We start from the raw sequence: 24,163 nt of genomic DNA, 5'->3' as shown, positions 1-24,163 counted from the left end.
AAACACTCCCACGTGGAAACAGCGATTTACTGAAACTTCTTTCAATCTAGTCTATTGTATTCACTGCTCACATCACAGTCTCCTCCACACTGGAGAGACCAAACACAGATTAGGTGACCGCTTTGTGGAACATTCAGTCTGCAAGCATAACCCATAGTTTCCAGTTGCCTGCCATTTTAATTCTCTGCTCCCCTCCAATTCTGACCTCTCTGTCCTCAACCTCCTGCAACATTCCAACAAAACTCAAGAAGCAGCACCTCATCTTTCCATTGGACACTTCACAGCCTTCCGGACTCAGTGAGCTCAATAATTTCAAGTCATAACTATCCCATAATTTTTTTTTTTTAGGCAAAAAGTTGCGATGATTCTGCTTTCCCTATTCCCACCTCCTCCAGACCGATCCTTTGTTTCTACTTGTCCCATTACCACTCCCTCTTGTCTTGCAGTATCATCCCTTTTGTCAATTAATCTCTCCTGACCTCCCCCTCATCACAGACCTTCCCTTTTGCTCTTTCCCCTCCCACTTTCCCTGCCTCTATACTTGCTAAAAAGGATGTCCAGCTTTCTCCAATTCAGACAGAAGGTCATTGATCTGAAACGTTAACTGTTTTTCTCTCTTCACAGATGCTGCCTGACCGACTGAGTATTTCTAACATTTTCTGTTTTTAATTTCAGATTTTTAAGCAGTGTTTGTACTGGAGGTTAATATTCCAGTCTTCGCAAGCATTTGATTTTGACAGAGTTAACACCACCAGGGTCTCTTAAGTCACATGGATAAGCTAAGCAGGACATCAGAGTTTACAGAGAATAATTCAAAGTGCTAGCATATTACAATGCAGCCAAACCCCACCATCAAACCTAAACCCTACCCAAACAAGCTATCGGAACCATCCAGATTAAAAGTCAAAAAACCTGAAGAGAATGTTATTTTCTCCATTTCTCTGGGCAATCTGCCATCAAGCTTTTGCTAAAGAGCTTTTGATTTAGAGGTGGTGCTGAAAGGGTTCAGAATAATTCACTTCCTTTATTCCTCAACTCCTGTAAATCCAAAGTGCTGCATTGAAAAAAAACGCAGTGACATGTTGCCCGTGGAGGGGCAAGGTGTGGGTTCAAATCTCCATTCTCTACATTCCAAGCTCATCATTACATGCCACTTATCCATGCACCATCAACATCTCAGAATAACATGCTCTTTTCCTAAGGAGAAACTCTAAGCTTACACTGGTGAAAGTATCCAGAACTCATGACGCAGGCTCTTTCACCCTCCCTTTTTACTCGCACGGAATAAGTGAGCCATTGTTTGGATGACTTGTAAATGGCCATTTCCTTCCTTGTTGCCGTCTGGGTCGTTGGTGTGAACACATGCAAAGTTATTTTTATAGATACAAAACAATGCCTGTGGGAACTGTGCTCTGTCACCCACACCAATGAACTATTAAAACAAGGCTTTCCATGCTCATGGATATATGCCAGTGTCCAGCCTTAAATTCAGAATGAAGCTCTGAATCAGTTGTGGACAAATGTAAACCAAATATCTGAGTTAATTTTCACAGATAAACCAATGATTTTAAAGAGACATCAATCACCTTGCGGTCTAGTGGTCACATTGCTGCAGTCTGTGGGGCTGGAGGAGGTTATAAGAGATGGGGACAGAGAGGCCATGGGGGGGGGGGGGGAAATTTGAAAATCAGGACGAGCGTTTTAAAAAAAAGACACATTGTTGAGCCGATACAAGTTAGCAAGCACAGGTGTGATAGATAAAAACAAGATACTGCGGATGCTGGAAATCTAAAAAAACAAAAATAGCTGGAAAAACTCAGCAGGTCTGACAGCTTCTGCGGAGAGGAATACAGTTAACGTTTCGAGTCCGTATGACTCATCAGAACAGGTGTGATAGTGTTGGGGTAGACAGCAGAATTTTGGATGGCATCAAGTTTACAGAGGGCAGAAAGCTGGCCAGCAACATGTTGGAATAGTCAAGTCTTGGGGTAACAAAGACATGGGTGCAGGTTTCAGCGGCAGATGAGCTGAGACAGGGTAGAGTCAGATGAAGATCTCTGGTTTAGTTGCTGTGCTGCACTGTGTTATAGTCAGTTTTTCTGCCCATTCTGGCATTAAACCATATAGACCAGAGATGTCAGCTTTGATTCCCAGTATGTACTGTGCTAGCTGATTGCAGCCAGGCTAACAATGAAGGTGCTACAATTAGCTTTTAAGCTCTTAGGGTGGGTGGAGGGTCGTTGGCAGGGGGAGAAATTAGCCAGGGTTACTGCTCCTGATGGTTATTCAATGACCTAGTGCGTGTATGTGAACAATAGGAGGCAAACATCAGGATCCATTGCGATGCCTTCCACTGTTAAAAAGTCTGCCAACACTCACTTCCTTGGCCCATACTTGACTGCTGAGTATTTCCAGACTATTCAACCTTGGAATAGCCACTTGGGAGAGGTGCTGCAGTGCCTGGAATTCACCTAGACACATATACTGCACCTGGATTGAACAGAAAATGAGACCATAAGACTTAGGAGCAGAAGTAGGCTATTCAGCCCATCAAGTCTGCTCTGCCATTCATTGAGATCGTGGCTGATAATCCTCAACTCCACTTCCTGCCTTTTCCCCATAACCCTCGATTCCCTTACTGATTAAAAATCTGTCTATCTCAGCCTTGAGTATACTTAACCACCCAGCCTCTACAGCCCTGTGCGGTAAAGAATTCCACAGATTTACTGCCCTCAGAAGAAATTCCTCCTCATCTCTGTCTTAAATGGGTGACCCCTTACTCTGAGATTATGCCCTCTGGGCCTAGACTCTCCCTCAAGGGGAAACAACCTCTCAGCATCTACCCTGTCAAGGCCTCTAAGAATCTTATATGTTTCAATAAGGTCGCCTCTCAATCTTTTAAACTTCAATGAGTACAGGCCCAACCTACCCAATCTCTCCTCATAAGAAAATTCCTCCCTACCCAGGATCAACCTAGTGAACCTTCTCTGGACTGCCTCCAATGCCAGTATATCTTTCCTTAGATAAAGTTCGCAGTATTCTAGGTGTGTTCTATCTAGTGCCTTTTATAGTTCCAGCAAGACTTCTCCATTTTTATACTCCTTTCCCTTTGAAATAAAGCCAACATTCCGTTTGCCTTCCCTATTACCTGAACTTGTATACTAGCCTCATGTACAATGGACCCCCAAATCCCTCTGTGCTGCAGCTTTCTGCAGTCTTTCTCCATTTAAATAACATTCAGCTCCTCTATTCTTCCTGCTAAGATGCATAACCTCACATTTTCCCACATTGTATCCCATCTGCCAAGTTTTTGCCCACTCACTTAACCTGTCTATATCCCTCTGTAGACTGTCAACCTCACCACTTGCCTTACCACCTACTTTTGTGTCATCCACAAACTTGGCGATAGTACATTCACTTCCCTCATCCAAGTCATTAATATATATTGTAAATAATTGTGGCCCCAGCACTGATCCCTGTGGCACTCCACTAGTTACAGGTTGCCATCCTGAAAATGTCCCCTTATCCCAACTCTCTGTCATCTATTAGTTAGCCAACTCTCTATCCATGCTAATATACTACCCCCAACACCATGGACTCTCACCTTAAGTAGCCTTATGTGCTCTACCTTATCGAAATCCAAATATATTACATCTTCTGGTTCCCCTTTATCTATTCTGCTTGTTACCTCCTCAAAGAATTCTAATAAATTTGTCAGGCATGATTTCCCCTTCCTGAAGCCATGCTGACTCTGCTTGATTATAGTTTGCATTTCTAAATGCTCTACTATTACATCCTTTATAATAGACTCTAACGTTTTCCCAATGATAGATGTTAACTGGCCTATAGTTATCGGTTTTGGTTCTCCCTCCCTTTTTGAATAAGGGTGTTACATTGGCAGTTTCCTAATCCTCTGGGGATTTTCCAGAATCTAATCTTCCTTTTTATATATTTAAAGAAGCTCTTACTGTCCATTTTTATATTACTTGCTAGTTTACCCTCAACATTTATTTCCTCCCTCATTTTTTTGATCATCTTTTGTTGGTTTTTAAAACTTTCCCAATCCTCTGGCTTCCCACTAATCCTTGTCACATTGTATGTTTTTTCTTTCCATTTGATACTATCCTTGGTCAACCATGGTTGGTTTATCCCCTTCCTACAATCCTTCTTCCTCACCAGGATATATCTTTGCTGTGAGTCAGGAACTATTTTTTTTTTTAAATGTCTGTCATTGTTCATTAACCGTCTTTTCTGCTAAACACCTTACCCAGTCCACTCCAGCCAACTCTGCCCTCATTCCTTTGTATTTACCCTTATTTAAGTTTAGCACAGTTGTTTCTGACCCAAGTTTCTCACTCTCAAACTGAATGCTAAATTCTAACATGTTATGATCACTGTTTCCTAGGGGATCTTTTACTCTGAGATCACTTAATAAACTTGCCTCATTACACGTTACCAGATCCAAAATAGCCTGATCCCTGGTTGGATCCACAACATATTGTTCTAGGAAACTGTCCCGAATACACTATGAATTCTTGCTTGTGGCTACATCTGCCAATTTGATTTTCCCAATCTACATGAAGATTAAAGTCACCCATGATTAATGTACTGCCTTTTTTTTTTACATGCCCTCATTATCTCCTGATTTATTCTGTCCTACAGTATAGCTACTGTTAAGGGGCCTATGGACTACTCCCACCAGTGTTTTCTTCCCCTTGTTATTTCTAACCTCCACCCAAATGGATTCTACATCTTCAGATCCAAGATCATTTCTTGCTATCGTACTTATTCCATCCCATACTAACAAAGCTACCCCACCACCCTTTCCTTCCTGTCCTTTTGAAAAGTCACATACCCCTGAATATTTAGTTCCCAGCCTTGAGCTCTTTGTAAGGCTTAATAAGGCTCTGGTCAGACCACATTCAGAATATTGAGAGCAATTTTGGGCCCCGTATCTCAGGAAGGATGTTCGGGCCCTGGAGAGGGTCCAGAGGAGGTTCACGAGAACGATCCCAGGAATGAAAGACTTAACATATGAAGAACATTTGAGGACTCTGGGTCTATACTCGATGGAGTTTAGAAGGATGAGGGGGGATCTGATTGAAACACAGAATACTGAAAGGCCTGGATAGAGTGGACGTGGGGAAGATGTTTCCATTAGTAGGAGAGACTTGGACCCGAGGGCACAGCCTCAGAGTAAAGGGAAGACCTTTTAGAACAGAGATGAGGAGAAACTTCTTTAGCCAGAGAGTGGTGAACCTATAGAATTCATTGCCACAGAAGGCTGTGGAGGCCAGGTCATTGTGTGTATTTAAGACCAAGATAGATAGATTCTTGATTGGTAAGGGGATCAAAGGTTACGGGGAGAAGGCGGGAGAATGGGGTTGAGAAACTTATCAGCCATGATTGAATGGCGGAGCAGACTCGATGGGCCGAATGGCCTAATTTCTGCTCCTAAGTCTTATGGTCTTATGTAACCATGGCTAGAAGATCATACCCATTAACCCCTATTTGTGCCGTTAATTCATTTATTTTCCGAATACTAGTGCATTTAAGAGCCATTAATTTTGCCTTTTTACCATTTTCCCCCCCTTTGACCCTATTTACTGCTTTTTTTTTTACATTTGTACACTCTGCCCCTTCCTATCACACCATGGGTATCATGACCTAAATAGCTGCTCTGCAATGTAGCCATATCCTTTTTCTTTGTAAGCCTACGTATCACTTCTCCAGAACCCTCCCCCCCACCTCTATTTAGTTTAAAGCCCTCTAAGAGATGATTAAAATAAGGTTGACAAGCAGCTTGTTACAAAGCAGCAACATCAAACAGCAAAAAAATGAGCTGACACAGTTAAACAGAGTTCATTACTGCCCTGCAACAACACACACTAGTTCTTTTCAATTAACATTTGCTTTCTCTTTGCCTGTTACAAAGATTTCCCCCTCCAGGTTATGCAACACATGGTATCAAATGGGTTTGTCCTGCAGCCAGCAGGATACCATAACATGGAGGGGGAAATCTTTATAACAGGCAAAGACCTTCCAACTTGCTCAGTTCTCAAACTGGCATTTACTTAAGCATCCACCATTAACACGTAAACATTACTGACTAGAAAATCTTTGAAATTCTCAACCCGAGGGGGCTGTGGCTGCCCAGTTGTTCAAAAGTAAGTGAGTAAGTTCAAAACAGGTAGCAGAAGATTTTTGGACACAATGAATTAAGGGATAGGGCAGGAAAGTGGAGTTGAGGTAGGAGTTTAGCCATGATCTTATTGAATGAAAGAGCAGGCTCAAGGGGACAGGTGGCCCACAGCTGCTCCTATTTCTTATGTTTTTATGAAATGCGCACACAATACTTTGGGAGAATGGATTTTCTGAATTCCACATTTTGCCTTTTATAGCTCCCTGTGTGCTGTGTCTTGTCAGGCACCCCAACACAGCTACACATTATTAAAAGTTTCAAGTGGTGTGACTGGCAGACTGAAGTTTCTTATATAAAACAGAAATTATGGAATGATTAGGTTGTTATAAATAGTTTCCTTTAGTATTGCTGAAAAAAGACATTTTGTTGAAGCTTTTCATCTCGCATTCATCAGGACAATTGCAAGAATACCAATGTCAGGGGAAGCAACAACTTTGTACTGTATGAGAAGAGCGTGCTGATTGGTTGGCAAGTGGACTCTGACTGGTAGAGGCATTGCCATGGAGATTGCACCAGTTAACAGTGACTGACAGTTAACCGCCAAGCATTGTTTGAAATTTAAACCAGGCAGCTTGACTCTGGTCAAGGCATTGCCCTGAGGAATGAACCAGCGAATGGCTATCATTTATTTTGTTTAGCTGAAACAGGTGCAATGTATGTACATGTTCTGTCTGCAAAGAACAGGGCCCTGTGTATTAATATATGTAGCTTCCAGTACACACACACACACACACACACACACACACACAAAAACGCACCGCACTGCAAGCCCAGCTGACAATCTTAAATTGGTTGTCAGTGTAATCTTTGGCACACAGAATTATTTAGCAAACGCTGTCCAATTACAGGATCACATCTAATGTTGGACACTGTGCTTTGAGTTTTGCAAGCACGGGTTGGTTGGGTACGGTCTGTAACCTGCCCGTTGCAAACAGCGGCTGGGACATGCTGTTTGATATGATCCGCCAGTCTTTGGGACATACAGCCTACATACCTAGCATCACACTGGCATTGAAATTCATATACCACATTACTCATTTGTGTGATAGGCAGAACGTCTTTTTGGCTTGATAGCAGCATCCCGTTAGTGGCAAATACCACTCATTTTGCTACTGCATAGTAGCAGCGTGAAACAGCTAGCTTCACCTGTTGCTCAAAGCTTTGAGATACCTTGCCCTCCCAGGGTAACCTGAAGTAGACTAGACACTTTTCAGGGCTGAAAGTGACGGCCTTAGGCCCGTTCATGAGGTTGCGCAATATACAACACGAAATGATCTGATCAGGGTAGCCATTATCCTGCAGGATGTCTTTGCTGTGCCCTATTTCAGCATCAAACCTGCACGGTGAGCAAATGGCTTGGGCCCTATTTAAAAGTTTGCCAATAAGGCCAATCTTATAGTGTGTGGAGCTGTGAGAATCCTAACGCGTATATTGACCAGTGAAGGTAGAGAATCCCCTGGCTGATTTCTCAACTAGTATGTCAAGAAAAGGGAGTTTTTTGAGCACAGGATGGAGCCCATTAAGACATGGAAGGAAATTATTACATGTAGCTACAGATTTAAATGTAGCAAACGTATCACCCACAAATTGGAAACATGCAAGTGGTAGGAGGTTAGGTGTCATTCCATCAAAGACATTTCTGATGACCACTCTGACAAAAGCTAAATATTGCAGATGTCAGAAATCTGAAATAAAAAACAGAAAATGCTGGAAGAACTCAGCAGGTCTGGCAGCATCTGTGGAGAGAGAAACAGAGTTAACATTTCGAGTCTGTATAACTCTTCTTCAGAATTAAACAGAAGTAGAAATGTGATGGATTTTACACTGTTTAAGAAGGGAGTGGAGTAGATGGAGCAAAAAAGAAGGTCAGGGATAGGTGGGAGCTCAGGAGAGATTGACAAACATGTCATGGACACAAGACAAAGGGAGTGTTAACAGTTGTGTTAAACACTAAAGGAAAATGCTGATAGTGGCATAAAGGTAAGATAGCAGAATGTGTTACTAGCAGAACAAGGGCCAGCACTCTGTGAAAGAACAACATAAAAACAAGTGGGGGTGTGGGTGTGGGTGTGGATGAGCTGTTGGGGAAAAAGGATAAATAAAATTAAATAAATACATGAAAATAAAACAATAATTGGATTAAAAAGGGTTAAAGATAGGAGGAGGAGAGTTCATGGTCTGAAGTTGTTGAACTCAATGTTAAGTCCGGAAGGCTGTAAAGTGCTAAATTGGAAGATGAGGTGCTGTTTTTTTTTTTTAATTCATTCAGGGGAATGTGGGTGTCGTTGGCCAGGCAGCATTTATTGCCCATCCCTAATTGCCCTTGTTCAGAGGGCTTTTAAGAGTCAACCACATTGCTGTGGGTCTCGAGTCACATGTAGGCCAGACCAGGTAAGGACAGCAGATTTCCTTCCCTAAAGGGCATTAGTGAACCAGATGGGTTTTTACAACAATCGACAATAGTTTCATGATCATCATCAGACTTTTAACTCAAATACCACCATCTGCCATGGTGGGATTCGAACCCAGGTCCCCGGACCATTACTCTGGGTCCTTGGGTTATTAGTCCAGCGACAATACCACTGTGCCATCACCTCCCCTACTTCCTCCACTTTGCATTGGGCTTCACTGGAACATTGCAGCAGGCCAAGGATGGACACGTGGGCATGAGAGCAGGGTGGTGTGTCAGCAGTACTCAAGCTCTGTACTACTAAACGACAGCTTCCTTTTTAAAAAGATAAGAGTCAAGTGGTTTGTTAGTCCAGATTTGGCCACTATTTGCCATGAAAGGACATACATTGTGCAGCTGCACATTTCAGCAAAGCTGTACTCAAAGCTTCAACTACTTAAAACACTGCTGCTCTATGCAACAGGTACAGGCTGAGATTCCAACAACAATCCCGTACAGCACCAATAAAAGGTTATTTTTAAAGAAAGACTGGGAAATCCCAAGAGGAAGCTGCCTTGAAGCAGATCAACAGCAACTTTCTGCCAGTGAAAACGTCTTTAGTAATTTGCCTCAAATTCACACATGTAGTTTATTTACAGAATATTACAAAAATAGATTTTGCCAGATTTATTTTTCACTCATATTATATACGACACAAATATTTAAGAAAGGTTGCAATTAGAATGCATCAATGCTGGAACAGAGGCCCAGATATAAAAACAACAGCCCCACTAACTGCACCTTAGACTCTGAAACGAAAGTGTCCAACTTTAAAAGGAGAAACTAGTCCTAGTCCCACAGAACAATAGTTACTTTGCATGTATCAGAACACCCAACAGCATTTCAGGAAAAATAAAACAATAAAAAATATATCAGGCTACCCTGGATTCAGTGTTTTTTTGGAACTACATTGTTAATGCTTAATCACATGATCTCTAGATATTATTCAGCACTGGAAACCTAGCCCATTAGCTCTTTACAAAGGCCATGTACAATTGAAGGATGCACAAAAGGCCAGAGTTGGAGGGGGGGGTCAGAGGTCTTGAAGGGTTGCATTGCGGCAGGGGTTACAGAGATTGGGAGAGACAAGGCCGTGGAGAGGTTTGAATTCATGGATTTGAGGTGTTGATGGGTTGGGATCCAATTAGGTCAGCAAGCACAGTGGTGATGAGTGAAGGGGACTGCAGAAGTTAGAATATGGGCAGCAGAGTTTTGGATGATCTCAAGTTTACGGAGGTGGAAGATGGGAGGGCATTCAGGACGCAGTGGATTAGTTGAGTCTGGCAGTAAAATAAAAGGTATGGATGAGGGTTTCAGCAGTCAATGGGCTGAGGCAGAGGTAGAGACAGGAAATGTTACAGGTGGTGTTAGTGGGTGGTCTTAGTGAAGATAAAGGGTTGAAAGCTCAGTTTAGGTTTAAATAGTACATTGAGGTTGTGAATAGTCTGGTTCAGCCTCAGTGGTCCACAAAGACAGAAAATATCTATACATTCCCAAAACTCCACTATTCAAACCCAGTCAGTTGCTCTCCACAGTTAGTCAGTCTGTCTATTTTTTCCCCCAATCTGGATCACTGCGCATACATTGAGTGTCGAGCTAACCTGGGTGACTTTGTGAGACCATATCTCCAGTGATCTCCATGTGCAGATTGGTTCAAGAGGCTCTGTGATTGAAGGACCCCAATGAAGCAGCAACTCTTAATGGGTTGATACACAAAACAGGAGTGCTGCATTATACCTGACCAACAGAAAATGGCTTGGTGAAAATGGAGGGCCGAAGACAGGAAATGAATTATCTAATTTTGAGAATTCTGCCCACGAGACAAAACAAAGGAGTGTGAGGAGTCTACCAGGTGCACTGCCCAAAGTATCTGGTCGAAGATGGCAGTCTCCCACATCAACAGGCTTCAGGCCCCAGGAGGATTACCAAGGTAAGGGCTACCTGGAATTTTTGCCTACTCAAAGCATAAGGCCATACTATGCATGCTATACAAGTTACTTGCAATTTGGTGCCACTTCACTAAGCTGGTGTGCAAAGCGTGTACAAATCTTCTAGTTCATTCACATCCATGTCCATTGTGTTGCAATTCAGACTTAGCGCTGAAATATACTTCTGTTGTCACATAATTCTTTTGAGTACCATCCATAAAGCCTGTGGTCAACAGAAACTACCGGCTTGTTGTTAAGCAGAGCGCTCACTTGGGTGACACTGTCTCCACACGTATATGTTGCATCTGCTTACAGGAAAAGGCTGTACATCACAGACAGGAGCAAAAGGGAGGCTGGAGGCATCTCCGCTACCTACTATTAAAAGGATGAATGCAGCACCCTTAAAATGCTGGGGCCAAAGATTGAAAACACGTACATTTAGCCTATTTAAAAACAACTTATGAAATACTCAGCACTGAAGCACCTTGCAAACTAATTGAGACATTTCATACAAACTAGGAGTAGGCTACTCAGCCCTTCGAGCCTGCTCCGCCATTCAATAAGATCATGGTCAATCCGATTGTTGCCTCAACTCCATATTCCCGCCTACCCCGATAACATTCCACCCCATTATCAAGAATCTATCTAGCTCTGCCTTAAAAATAATCAAAGACTCTACTTATACTGCCTTTTGAGGAAGAAAGTTCCATAGACTCACGACCTTCAGGGAAAACATTTCTCCTCATCTCTGTCTTAAATGGGTGACCCCTTCTTTTTAAACTGTGACCTTGTGTTAATTTAAAAAAAAAACTTCTCAAATGTTTTAAGTTGTGTGAAGCAGCTCACATTATGATTTACACTGTAATAAGACATCAGATCTGGCTGCCATCTCAATACTCTAACAGACAACTGAAGCATTGAGAGAGTTATCTCAAGCTTCAAATTGAAATGGTATATTTTTCAAGGAAGGCTCAATGTTTCATGGCAGTGCCTTGGTAAGTAAAAATAAACAATGTCAATCTACAAAATGGTTGTCCTAGCTATCACTATGCTCCTCTCATACTTGCACAATGCTATGGCACTCATCCCAATCCAGAATTATAACGTAAGAAATGGGAGATGGTGGCCATTCGGCCCCTCAAGCCTGCTCCCTCATTCATGGCTGATCTCCCACCTCGAGTTCACTTTCCCCGCCCTATCCCTTGATTCCCTTAGTGCCCAGAAATCTATCAATCTCAGTCTTGAGTCTCAATGACGGAGCACCCACAGCCCTCTGGGGTAGAAGATTCCAAAAATTCACAAACCTTCCGAGTGAAGAAACTTGTCCTCATCTCAGTGCTAAACAGCCATCACTTTATCTCAAGATTGTGTTCTAGACTCTCCAGCCCAGGAGCAGGGGAGAGAGAAAAAAAAAGACACCCTCTAAGCATCGACCCTGTCCAACCCCCTCAAAGTTTTATACATCTCAATGAGATCACCTCTCATTCTAAACTCCAGAGAATATCAGCCCATTCTACTCAATCCCTCCTCCTAGGACAATCCCCTCACCCCAGGATATAAAATATTTTGATGCCAAGCCCATACGCTCCAATTTCAAAGGACTTGCTATCCTTGTCACTATATTCTCCTTTCTGTGCATTGCTCCGATGATGCTCAACACCAGGTGATAAAAAACAAAGATCAACCTCTCACGTGTCTAAAATGGACCTTTAACATACATTAAAAACAAAGTTTTAACCAACCAAAGAATAATGAACCCAAGTGTAAAAATTCAGGCTGCTGAGAGCTGCAAGTTAGAAACCTATATCCATGTTTAATTGGAGAGTGTGGGCTTGTCGTCAATATATTCCACTTCCTCCTGTATGATGTTGAGTGTTGTGGTTGTGATTGTGATTGGCAGAAAGTCTGGATGAAAAAGATGAGTTTTGAAACGGCTTAGGTACTGGGTAGTTTTTCATTTTCACCTGGTGGGTGTTGGGCACTTTGCAGAGTGGAGGATATAAAGGAGAGTTGCACACTAAATACCTCCTGCCAAATGCTGCTTCCATTGAACTGATCTGTACTCTTCCCTCAGGACTCCTGTTAATCATAGTACCCTGGAATGAAGGGGGCTGATGCTATGGGGCTTGCTTTCTTGCAGGAGGGAAGCGGAGAGAGTCTGCTGCAGAACAGCTGGAGGAATGAGGAAGATTCTCTTCAAAACAGAAAAAACGTTCCTGTCTCATTGCTCGCTTCATTTTAATGGAGAGTTGGAGCTCACTGGAGTTCTAGAGGGGGATCATTTCCACGTTGCAAAGGAGGCCTTAGTAGAATTTCCCCAGCAGATGTATCTCTATATTGTCATATACGAGGTACTGGGACAGAACAGCAAAGCTTCCTCCCACAGGCTCTAACATCTATTCTGGAATGATTCACAAGATGGGCACATGGTTTAAAACGATGCCCTTTGCATACAAAAAAAAAGAACGGGCTGGTCAGATGGGCTGATCGGTGGCAAATGGAATTTAATCTGGATAAGTGTGAGGTGATGCACTTAGGCAGGACAAACAAGGCATGGGAATACACAATGAATGGTAGGACCCTGGACCCTGGGAAGTACCGAGGATCAGAGGGACCTTGGTGTGCATGTCCACCGGTCCCTTAAGGTAGCAGGACAGCTAGGTAAGGTGGTTAAGAAGGCATACGGGATACTTGCCTTTATTAGCCGAGGCATAGAATATAAGAGTAGGGAGGTTATGCTGGAACTGTATAAAACGCTGGTTAGGCCACAGCTAGAGTATTGCGTGCAGTTCTGGAATCCACGTTATAGGAAAGATGTGATTGCACTAAGAGTGCAGAGGAAGTTTACCAGGATATTGCCTGGGCTGGAGAGTTTTAGTTATGAGGAGAGATTGGATAGACTGGGGTTATTTTCCCTGGAGCAGAGGAAATTGAGGGGGGGATATGACTGAGGTGTATAAATTTATGGAGGGGCATAGATAGGGTAGACAGGAAGGAACTTTTCCCCTTTGGTGGAGGGATCAATAACCAGGGGGCACAGATTTAAGGTAAGGGGCAGGAGGTTTAGAGGGGACGTGAGGAAGAATTTTTTCACCCAGAGGGTGGTAGGAATCTGGAACTCACTGCCTGAAAGGGTGATAGATGCAGAAACCCTCATAACATTTAAGAAGTATTTGGATGTGCACTTGCGATGCCATGGCATACAAGGCTATGGGCCTAATGCTGGAAAATGGGATTAAAATAGGTACTTGTTTGACTGGCGCAGACTTGATGGGCCGAAGGGCCTTTTTCTGTGTTCTAGATCTCTGACTCTAAAATCAGCAATATAGTTTTTTTTTTAAAAATCTAGGTAAATAAATATAGAATTCACACTAAGCCAGTAGCTTTTCAAACTTTTCTGTCAAGCTACCCAAAAGGAAACACTGGAAATGAAAGAAATTGCCACTATTAACAACAGAAACACAGTACCACACTTGCAAGTCAAATGTAGAAAAGCAGATCATACAGAACTGTTCCCCCACCCCACCTCACCCATAGTGTCCCATTTTGAAATCCAATGCATTAAGCCACCATATGTGGCTTTTACTCACCAGAGCGGGTAAATGCCAAGTCTACTACTGACGAAGACAAAACCAAATATCACAAATAATGAGTCGCAAAGTCTTTGATACTTGGCATAATTGGCTAATTTAGCAGCCTGCAAGGAGAAACAGCAAAAGAGCTCATTAGTGAACTGTAACACAGAGGACATGGGAAGAGAGATGAAATCAAGGCCATCTTAGAAAACCATCACAAAATGAAAAATCAATCCAGCTTCTCCAACCATTGAATAACATCACACTCAGTACACTAGATATTAATTTAGAACCCTAGATATTAAGAAGCTGTGCATTAACCCTCAGAATTCAGTATGTTAGTGTGCAGGTACAGCAAGCAATTAGGAAAGCTAATAGAACATTATAATTTATTGCAAATTGCATACAGAAGTAGGGAGGTTATGCTTCAGTTATACAGGGCACTGGGGAGGCCACATTGAGTACTGTGTATAGTATTGGTCTCCTTGTTTAAGGAAGGACATAAATGCATTGGAAGTAGTTCAGAGAAGGTTTACCAGACTAATACCAGGAATGGATCAGTTGTCTTATGAGGAAAGGCTGGACAGGCTAGGCTTGTATCCATTGGAGTTTAGAAGAGTAAGAGGCGACTTGATTGGAACATAAGATCCTGAGGGGTCTCGACAGGGTGGACATGGAGAGGATGTTTCCTCTTTTGGGAGAATCTAGAACTAGGGGATCACAGATTAAAATAAAGGGATCGCCCAATAAAGACAGGGATGAGGAGCAATTTTTTTCTCTGAGGGTCGTGAGTCTTTGGAATCGGTTCTTCAAAAGGCGATGAAAGCAGAGTCTTTGAATATTTTTAAGGCAGAGGTGTATAGATTCTTGATAAGTGTATGAAAGATTATCGGGGAGGTGAGAATGTGGAGTTGAGGTTACAATCAGATCAGCCATGATCTTACTGAATGGTGAGGCAGGCTTGAGGGGCTGAATGGCTACTCCTGCTCCTAATTTGTACGCTTGTATGCCCTATTTCAAAACAAATTTGACTTAGCTGAAAAGTAAGACAACATGGTTTGAAGGGTGGGCAGAGGGGTGGGGGAGAAAGGGAGAGAAGTAAAACGTTTTAATACCATTGTGACCATCTTTCAAAAGACAAGTTTGATGAATGATGCCAAAAAATGCAAACCTCTTCAAAACCTTGTTGGGAGCTTCCCACAAATAGTGACTTTCAGGATTCAGGACACATGAAACCTGGGGAGCAGGAGCACCTCTAAAACCTACAGCAATGCAAGAGGCTGCAAGGCAGCAGCTTTGCAGAGGGAAAACTATTTCTTCTCTGTGTCAAGCAACTGCCCAAACACTCAAAGCCCAACAGCCACAGTTAAGGCAAATTACTAAATAATTCCATCACAGAGCGATTTCCAAAAAAATATAACACTAAATTGTATATCTGCAGGTGTTGCAACAAATAGAAAAGTGCTAACTACAAATACCTTGGAACAATTAAAAAGGTTTGTACAGAATTAATCCCGATTATAAACAGTTGCTTGATAAGTGAAAATACTTCCTTCAGCTCAATACTGACAAGATCAAAGCAATGCTGTTTAACTCCCACCAGAAACTCAGTTTAGGCACCGATTCCATTTCCTTCACTGGCTACTCATTCTGAACCTGCAAGAGAGAGACCCGGTGCCCCATTCAATTTGGAGCTGAACGCTGAACCCCGAACCCAAATCTATCACCAAAACTGCTGTCTTCCATCTCAAACAACTCACCTCATCTCCAATGAAATGCTTTATCTGAAATATGCTCTGGTAGCCTCCATCTAACAGATTTCAACTCAAACCTTGAATCCTAGAAAATAGATCACATCCTAACCCACATGCTCAACAAACTGCTTGGTTTCAAGGCCTCAGCTTCAAAATCTTCAACTTTGAGCCCCTTAATGGTCTTGTTGCTCCCTAGCTCTGCAGTCTTCAACCAACTCAATACTTCCTGCTCCCCACCCCCCTGCAGTGATCCCACCAATTTTCAGCCACTTGTTCCCCCCCCAACCAGAGTCTTCAACCCTACACTTAATTCACTTTCAAGTTTCCTCTGTTCCCTGCTACCTCTCTGCTCATCTCCAAAAACCTCCTCAAAACTTCCCGCCAATTGACCCTTCAGTCATCTCCTCTACTTCTTGCTCAGTGTCCACTCACCTTGCAAAGCATCCAAAAACATTTTATAACATGAAAAGGAACTATGTCCATGCAGGTACTGGTTGCTGTTGCTGAAGTTGTTGTTTTTCTACTTTGGATTCAAATCAAGCACCAGCTCAGTGCATTGTTCACATCTGCACAAACTCTGGCAGAGAGCTGTGACAGAGCAGGATTACCCTTAAGCAACACCATTTCTTTTGACGAGTCAGCCAATAATGACAATTTCTGGAAGAATTCCAGCCCTCGCTGATGTGTGTGATTTAACCCCTTGAGCTCATTTACATTCCCCCCCCCCCCAGTTTGCTGAATTTTGCAGAGCTGAAGGAGGAAACGGCCAGCCACCGAGCACTCAATGCACAAAGTCAAACGGGGCGGTCAGGTGCAGAATAAGGTTCCCTTGACTCTGCCTTGAAGTATCTTAATTCCAACCTGTAAGAGCATTTCCTAGTGCACATGTGAAACTTTCAATCTCCAGATCAGCAATCCTGTGGGATATTGTCAATTTTCATTCATTTATGGGCAGTTAGGTGGGCTGGTAAAGTGAAAAAGCTAAACAGAGGCCATCTATACTCATCCTATTTAGAGCCCACACTAGGGCATAGATTAAAAAAAAAGAATTTCAACCTCTCATTAAATTCAACCACAGAGCAGAGCTGAAAGGACCTTTAGAGCTTGAGCAGAGAGAGCCTTATTCTGCACCTGACCTGTTATGAGAATGCTTCAAGTTGTGCATTGGGTGCTTGGTGATTGCTTCTTTCTCCAGCGCTCCAGTGTGACCCATACATGGTCTATCAGAAGGAGTTATTAGGAGCTTAGTGTACTCCACCTCAAAACAGGCTCTGCCAATTGGCATTTGCAATCCCACACACTGAATTCTAAGCCTCAGACATGTCACCACAAAAAAAACACAGAGCTGCTCCTGCCACAGTGTCAAGAAGATATAATAACATTATTGGAAATTATTTTAAAATAGAGTTCTAGTGGGGTCTGCATTTGTCTTTTTTAATTGGTTTAAAGCCAGATAGTCTGGGTGCTTTGATGTATTTGAGTAGTTTTGAGATGTTAATTAGATAAACATAAGGAGGGTAGAAGGTAAAGTGTAAATTTGCATTTGTTAAAAGAAAACATTCAAGACTGTGGGTGAAATCTTACACTTAGCTAGAAGACGCCAAGCAATGTGTTTATTTTTTTCAGCTAATAAAATCGGTGGGATGAAAGGACATTATTGTTAGAAGAGATAAAGTTAAAAGCCCAGTGATACAATGGAAAATCTATACTCAAAGGGAAAGAAATGTATAAAGGGGAAAGGAAATTGTGTGCAAGGTAGAGGCATTAAGATAACAAGTGTGAGAAGCCTCATGCCTGTAAGCCTCAAGTCTGTCTGCAAGAGCCCAGAGCTGAAAGAAACTCACCTTGAATGCGACTGTCCTGTCCAGGGTGGGGTGCTCTGCCTGTTAAATCTGAGTTTTACTGTTGCCTTACCAGGAGTGTAATTGAGAATCAAGTAAATTAGGGGATTTTTGTAGCTATTATAGTAGTAATTTTGTAGACATATGTATGTGTTTACAATCTTTGTATTAATAAAATGTTTAATTTAGTTCTATAAAAAAAAACCTCTCTCGAGACTGTGGTCTTATTACTACTGAATTCAAAGCCTGCATCTCGAAACATACAAATTGCAAAAATGGGTTATGACAGTTGTTTCAAGTTTCCCACTGGGATTTGAACAACTCAGCCCTTACCATGGGCTGTGTCGGAATACACAGCAAGCTTGGACAAGTGGTGATTCGCTGGGGTTGAAATTTTAGGGGACAAAGGTTATACGTTATTTAAACTAGCAAAGTTGAATCGATTCTGGCACGCACAGTAAACAAACCTCAGAATCAAACATTAGGTGGGTGAAAACTTCAAATAAGATCTTGCTGTGCAAGATAATAACAGTCCAAACTCCCAATTTTTTTTCCAAATTTGAGATGCTCATTTTATGAACATTTAATGCATAACAATAATCTTCCACCTACATGCAACATGTTATTAATATTTAAAAAGGTAACAGCCGAGGGGCTTCAAGAGTGGGTAAAGCCTGATGTCGCTATTCTCATGCAATCTCAGGCCTATAAAAATACTTCAGGAGCAAAGATCAAGTAGTTTACAACCATTATCTGAACCAGGAAATGAGATTTCACTCCTAGAATCACACTCTGATGGGCTTTTCTTCCTTTAATAATTCACAAATTTACACTTGCTGTCAGGGTTTCCTTTGCAATTATTTTTGTGTTGTGCTGGAGACAATTGTCACAACAAATGTCAGTGCTTTCCACACTCCTGATTAAAACTGTTCACAGATTACTACCATAAATTTATCAACGGCCAAATCTGGTTAATGCAAGGTGGCTTTATGGCCCGCATAATTTATATGGAGAATCATGAATACCCAGAAGTGATCACAGACAATGTCTATTCCACTATGCAATAGAATAATCTCACCTCTAAAAAGAAATCAGATGCGTCATGAAGGCACATGACGAGTGTTCCAACTCGTACCATATTGTTGGAGTAAGAAAATGTAATCAATCCAACCGTTGCAAGATGATGGAGAAACATGATAAGAAAGTCCTGCAAGGTAAAAAAGGTGGGCATCAAATCGATGAGCAACTGAACACTTTGTACAGATAATGTACCATTTGAATAGGACTGATCTAAAGTAGCTGCTGGATTCTCTTCTTCCTGCTGTATCTTTACTCCGGGCGTCAACATACCACATCATGGAGTCACTGGGGTTGGTGGGAGGAGGAATTTGTGGACATAATTCTCTATGTGCAGTGATTCAAATTTCAGCCATTTCACAGAGGCACCAAGCAGATGCAACTCAGCATAAAGAGTGACCCAGGATTCCTACTGCACGTACCTTCTAGTGGCTGGTTACTGACAGAAGTCTGGAACCAGCTGACTAACTGGTTCTATTTGGCAGGGGGCCGTAGCACACAACAAATGGAGGGACTCCAACCTGATTCATCCCACAGTAGTAGCTGTCCCATGATTTATTCCAGTGCAAACCACATGGACTACATAGGGTGCAAGGGCAACTTGATTTACTCAAACAATAGAACTCATAGTGGCATGCACATGCAAGCATACACACAATAAAAGCTGGTTACATTTACAGTGTTCAAGATTAGAAATACTGAACTAAGCAGCTGCAATTTTATTACCCCTAGTCTAAAATCTCATTGCTATCAACTTAAAAAGCCCACATCAAATCTCAATCAAAACATTTTACCAAAACTCCTGGCTTCCTACCTTGAACTAAAACAACCCATCAAAATTACTATGGAAAGAACTTCAACAAAAAGCATAAAAGCCACCAATTCTGGAATTCAAACAACAAAAGAAAACACAGGAAATTGTGGAAACACAGCAGGTAGGCTCTGTGGGCCAAATGACATCCTTCAGTTCTGATGGATTCTAACAGCCAGTTGACATAGATTGGGGAACGAGGAATGACCAACCATTCTCTCCACAGACATTGACCTGCACAATGCTACCAGCCTTTTTTGTATTTAAGACCGCACAATTTTGAACAAGTACAACATTTAAGAAGGATTTAGATGAGCGCTCGAAATGCCATAGCATACAAGGCTACAGACCAAGTGCTGGAAAATGGGATTAGAATAGATAGGTGCTTGATGGTCAGCATAGACACGATGGGACGAAGGGCCTGTTTCTGTGCTGTATAAAACTCTATGACTCTACACATATAATCAGTTTCCCTCAACTACCCCTAGCTGTCTTAGCCTTGACATGAAGGGCCAAACAGCCTCCTTCTGTACTATAACAAATCAGTGATTCTGTGAAAAGAATCTACAGTCCCGCTTGTGTTCGTTTTCAGCTTTCAATCAATTCTTTGAAACTCATAACAAAAAACATTCACTAATCCAATTTGCTTTTAATTTTGTCTTTGTTTTAAAACAAAATGTGATTCTGAAAAAATATGATCTATTTTCAGATTCAGATGAGCAATAATGTCACATGTACAGTTAGAATCAGGAGACTGTATGATGTTTAGTCAATCTTTTCGTGAAAAGCAACTAAGACATTGATTAAAAATTCTTACACCTTCTCCAAAGCAAAATATGAACTTTAGTCTAGGAACTAGTGCCATCTAGTAACAGGAACACCAAGATGCAGAGAACTTGAGGGCTGGGAAATAGCAAGAAGAATTCTCTTGGCTTTTATACAAGAGGACTGGGAGGTTACTTTCACAGGTTTATATATTTTCTCATCACAGGTTCAATGTACACAGAGACTCTGAATTTGTATCATAGTTTACTAGTGCAGGAAATGTTTGCCCAAAATTCCTCCACCATCTAATTTAGCAGAGGGTGTTAATCCATTTAAAATAGAGAGCAGTTTAGAAGCGCTGTCTGAGCCTGAAAATTACATGACAACCCTATATGGCCTAATGCACCTGCTAAAATAGCAGACAGGTGAATTTCATACAACTGTGCTTTTCAAGTAATTTTAACCCAGATTTCCTGTCCAATTCCCCTCCCCTTCCCAACTCAGCCCTCTCCACCCCCGAATAAATACGGGGCCATTATTCTCACGATAATAGCCCATGGTGTCATTTCACAGCCAAAGTTTCTTTGCAGTCTAGGGCCCTAGCTCTTGCTCCCCGTTCTTATCAAATAAATGATCTAGAAACAAACCATGGACTTCTGGTTTGTATTCAGTTCCATAATTGTTGTTTCAAGTCAAAAGAGGGCAAATCAATATCTGCAATACAAAGTTAGAAACCAATACAATTCAAGTAATTTCAATTCATATAAGAGTCCTTTTTGATTTCCATTTATCCCTGCTTCTCCTAATTCTGGCTCTTCTTCTCATGCTCCATATGGTTGAATTGGCTACATTTATATTGTGATCCCCGTTTAGTGCCCAATGCAGATCAAATCAACAACATGCATCATGACCACAGTAAACGTATTGATAGACATTGGTATGGAAAGTTTTTTACAAAAGCTATAATGATAATGATTCAAAATCAGAGAATGAGTGGTGGATGAAGGGGAGAGCTAAGCTACAAATGGCCTTCCCCTAGGCCTTTGCAACGCTGCCTGAGAGATGTTCCAGAGAGCAAGTGCTGAACCTCTATTTGACACCTCCCACTGATGGCAAAGCTATGAACTAAAATTACTGCATGGGCAGTTACAGGCACAAATACACAATCTCCCACACAATAACATGCAGACTTATCCAGTCCAGATTTTTTAAAATGCCTCTCCGTGGTATGTGACTTCAGAAAATTTAGATGACGTAAAAGGAGCATGAACACCCTGCAGTTGAAGTTCAAACAGCCAAAATGGCATTGCCAATCCTATAATACTTGGTTTCAGCTTCTGGACAGTTAACACATAAGAAATCTAATCCTCCCACAGCTGGTAAGGCCCTTGTATCATGATTGAAAGAGGAAGGTAATTAAGCACAAAAGGCTAAATAGAAGTAAAATGAATGGACAGAATGCTGGACAAAGCTCCAAACACACTAGAAATACAGACTCCTACAATCAGCCGTCAGACACAGCAAAGCCAATGCCGGCAGCCATGGCTACGAGCAGTGAATGGACAGAGATGGAAAAATGCTGGCAATAAAGAAAACAAAAAGGAAGCCAAGAGGAAGCAGTTCAATCAACTGCAGATGAAAGAATCAGTCAGCACGAAATGGCAGCAGCGTGCACAAATGGTGATGTACAATAGGTATGAGACAGAAATAGCAGGAATCTGAATGCAACCAGCCACACTGCATCTGTGACAAAAGGGGATTTTGTCTCCACTTTTAAGTGCAGTTTATAGACAGAAGATGGAGATGGTAAGAGTTTGTTTTAGAAACTGCTGACAATCCAGAACATGCACACTTTTGCCCCTCCAACACATCCCATTGACCTGTACTATTAGTGAGGATATTTTTAAGATTGCACAAGATTTAGTCTGTCTCAGAATCACCATTTAAAAAAAAAAGAGGATGCGACACCCTCCCTTTAGAACGATCTACCTTCTGCTTCTCTGGACTTTCCTACATTAAAACATTTTTTGTCATCTACTACTTTTTTTTTAAAAAAAACATGTCATTTTTGATTTCATTTCCCAGTCAGGAGGGTGCTAACCTGGTTTCTCTTTATCATTCCTCCATCTTGACTTTAGAGCAAGACATGAGCAAAGACAGTTTTGGTGAGTGGAAGAAGAGAATTAGTTCTTCTTCCTTGTTGGGTAAGACTGAGCATCCACCCAACACCCCTTCACAGCAACAGTGGTAACTTTGGGAACTTGTGCAGATGTGTAAGTCAATGGCACAGGGCAGTGGGGAACCAAACAGCTGTATTACCATACGCCAGATGTCCCCATTTTGAGGATAACCCAGATCGCAGCAACTCACACTGGTTAATACAATATACTTTTAAAACCAGACTTCACAAGCGATCAACTAGAAGAACTTCATCTCGCCTAACCCTTCATCCCATATGAAGTATAGGATATTGGGCCACACCTGCAACTCCAAACACAACATATCGCCTGTGGACAGGAACAAAGTAAGAACATTCAGGAATTGGAGGTGGGGGAAAAAAAAAGAATTGAAGGGGAGACTGGGATTAAAAAGAAAAAGGGAAGCAATCCTTGTATCATCTGGAAGGGAGTCCAGACTGTGTGGAATAGCTTTCATTACCAGAGCCCCAGCAGGTCACTAGCGAACTTGGAGAGCCCTGGGAAATTCAAGGAGGGAGAATTTTTTAAAAATAACAAAAATAAAAATGTTAAAAACTGATCAGTTTTCAGATGCACATCACTCCATAATTGAGAATTGAGATCAATGAACTTTTGTTTTTACACATTAAATTCATCTGTAGTAGCACATAAAACCCACACTGCACCAAAAGTAACTGATTACAACACTTGAATTGAGTAATTTTAGACCAGAGCAAAGTTTGGATCGCTGAACTTATCAGCTTCATTTGACAGGAACCAGCACTAATTGGATGTTAAACAACACTAGGGGTACTTTTTAAAAAGGCACAACCAAGTTTAAGCTAAAAATATAGCAGAAGTTACACACGATTATCTCAGAGCCAGGAACATTTAGCTTGCGTATGGTCTTCAATTTTGAGTCAAGATAATTGATCAAATATTAAATTCATATGACATACAGCTGACTGGTCACAAGACTCTATTCCAAACCAAAGCTGCTAGTTTTTACTTTAAAGATTGAGTCAAGCCATTTTAAACCACTTCCATCATTAGTTTAGACATAAACCGACCGACTTGGGAGTGTAAATCATCAAGAGGATAAGCAAGAAGAGGACTGGACTCACACACTTTCCCATTCTATAACTAGCTCAGAGATGTGTAAAAGACAGTCAAAGGGCAAAGCGCACTCTGAAATTTCCCAGTTCTTTTTACCACCACCACAACACACATCTCTCCTCCTCCTCCTCCACCCCCCACCAAAAATACCAAACATTTCTCACTTTGGCATTACCAAAACGCAACACCTCACACTTGCGGACATTGCAAATTTCAATTTTTAACCCATTTCATCAACATCATTTGGTCTTCTAAAGAATTAACTGTACCTATTTCCATATCACCTGCAAATTTTGACACCACTTCAAGGTCCATCTCAAAATCACTGATATACATAGCGAAGAGAAGCAGCCCCAGAACTGAACCTTGCAGAGGCACCAGCAACCGCTGAAAAATTGTCTTTAACTTCTCCAATGGTTTTCTTAAAAACATTCGAATCAAGATTGTAATCCTCGCCCTAATTCTATA

At 41.7% G+C, this 24,163-nt stretch overlaps 1 protein-coding gene across 2 annotated transcripts in view; it reads right to left on the bottom strand.

Moving 5' to 3' along the window:
• LOC121273347 (ceramide synthase 6-like) overlaps nucleotides 1–24,163 on the bottom strand; it is a 108,683-nt gene that overhangs the window by 8,271 nt on the left and 76,249 nt on the right. For both annotated transcript variants that reach the window (XM_041180517.1, XM_041180518.1), the window contains 2 exons: nucleotides 18,828–18,956; nucleotides 14,170–14,276 (listed from right to left, as the gene is read on the bottom strand). In XM_041180517.1, the coding sequence (XP_041036451.1) occupies nucleotides 14,170–14,276; nucleotides 18,828–18,956 (236 nt within the window). The remainder of the gene's footprint in view (nucleotides 1–14,169; nucleotides 14,277–18,827; nucleotides 18,957–24,163) is intronic.

The sequence above is a fragment of the Carcharodon carcharias genome, chromosome X, assembly GCF_017639515.1.
Source record: "Carcharodon carcharias isolate sCarCar2 chromosome X, sCarCar2.pri, whole genome shotgun sequence".
NCBI lineage: Eukaryota > Metazoa > Chordata > Chondrichthyes > Lamniformes > Lamnidae > Carcharodon > Carcharodon carcharias.
The sequence above is the reverse complement of the archived record's forward strand: the minus strand, read 5'-3'. Positions and strand labels throughout refer to the sequence as shown.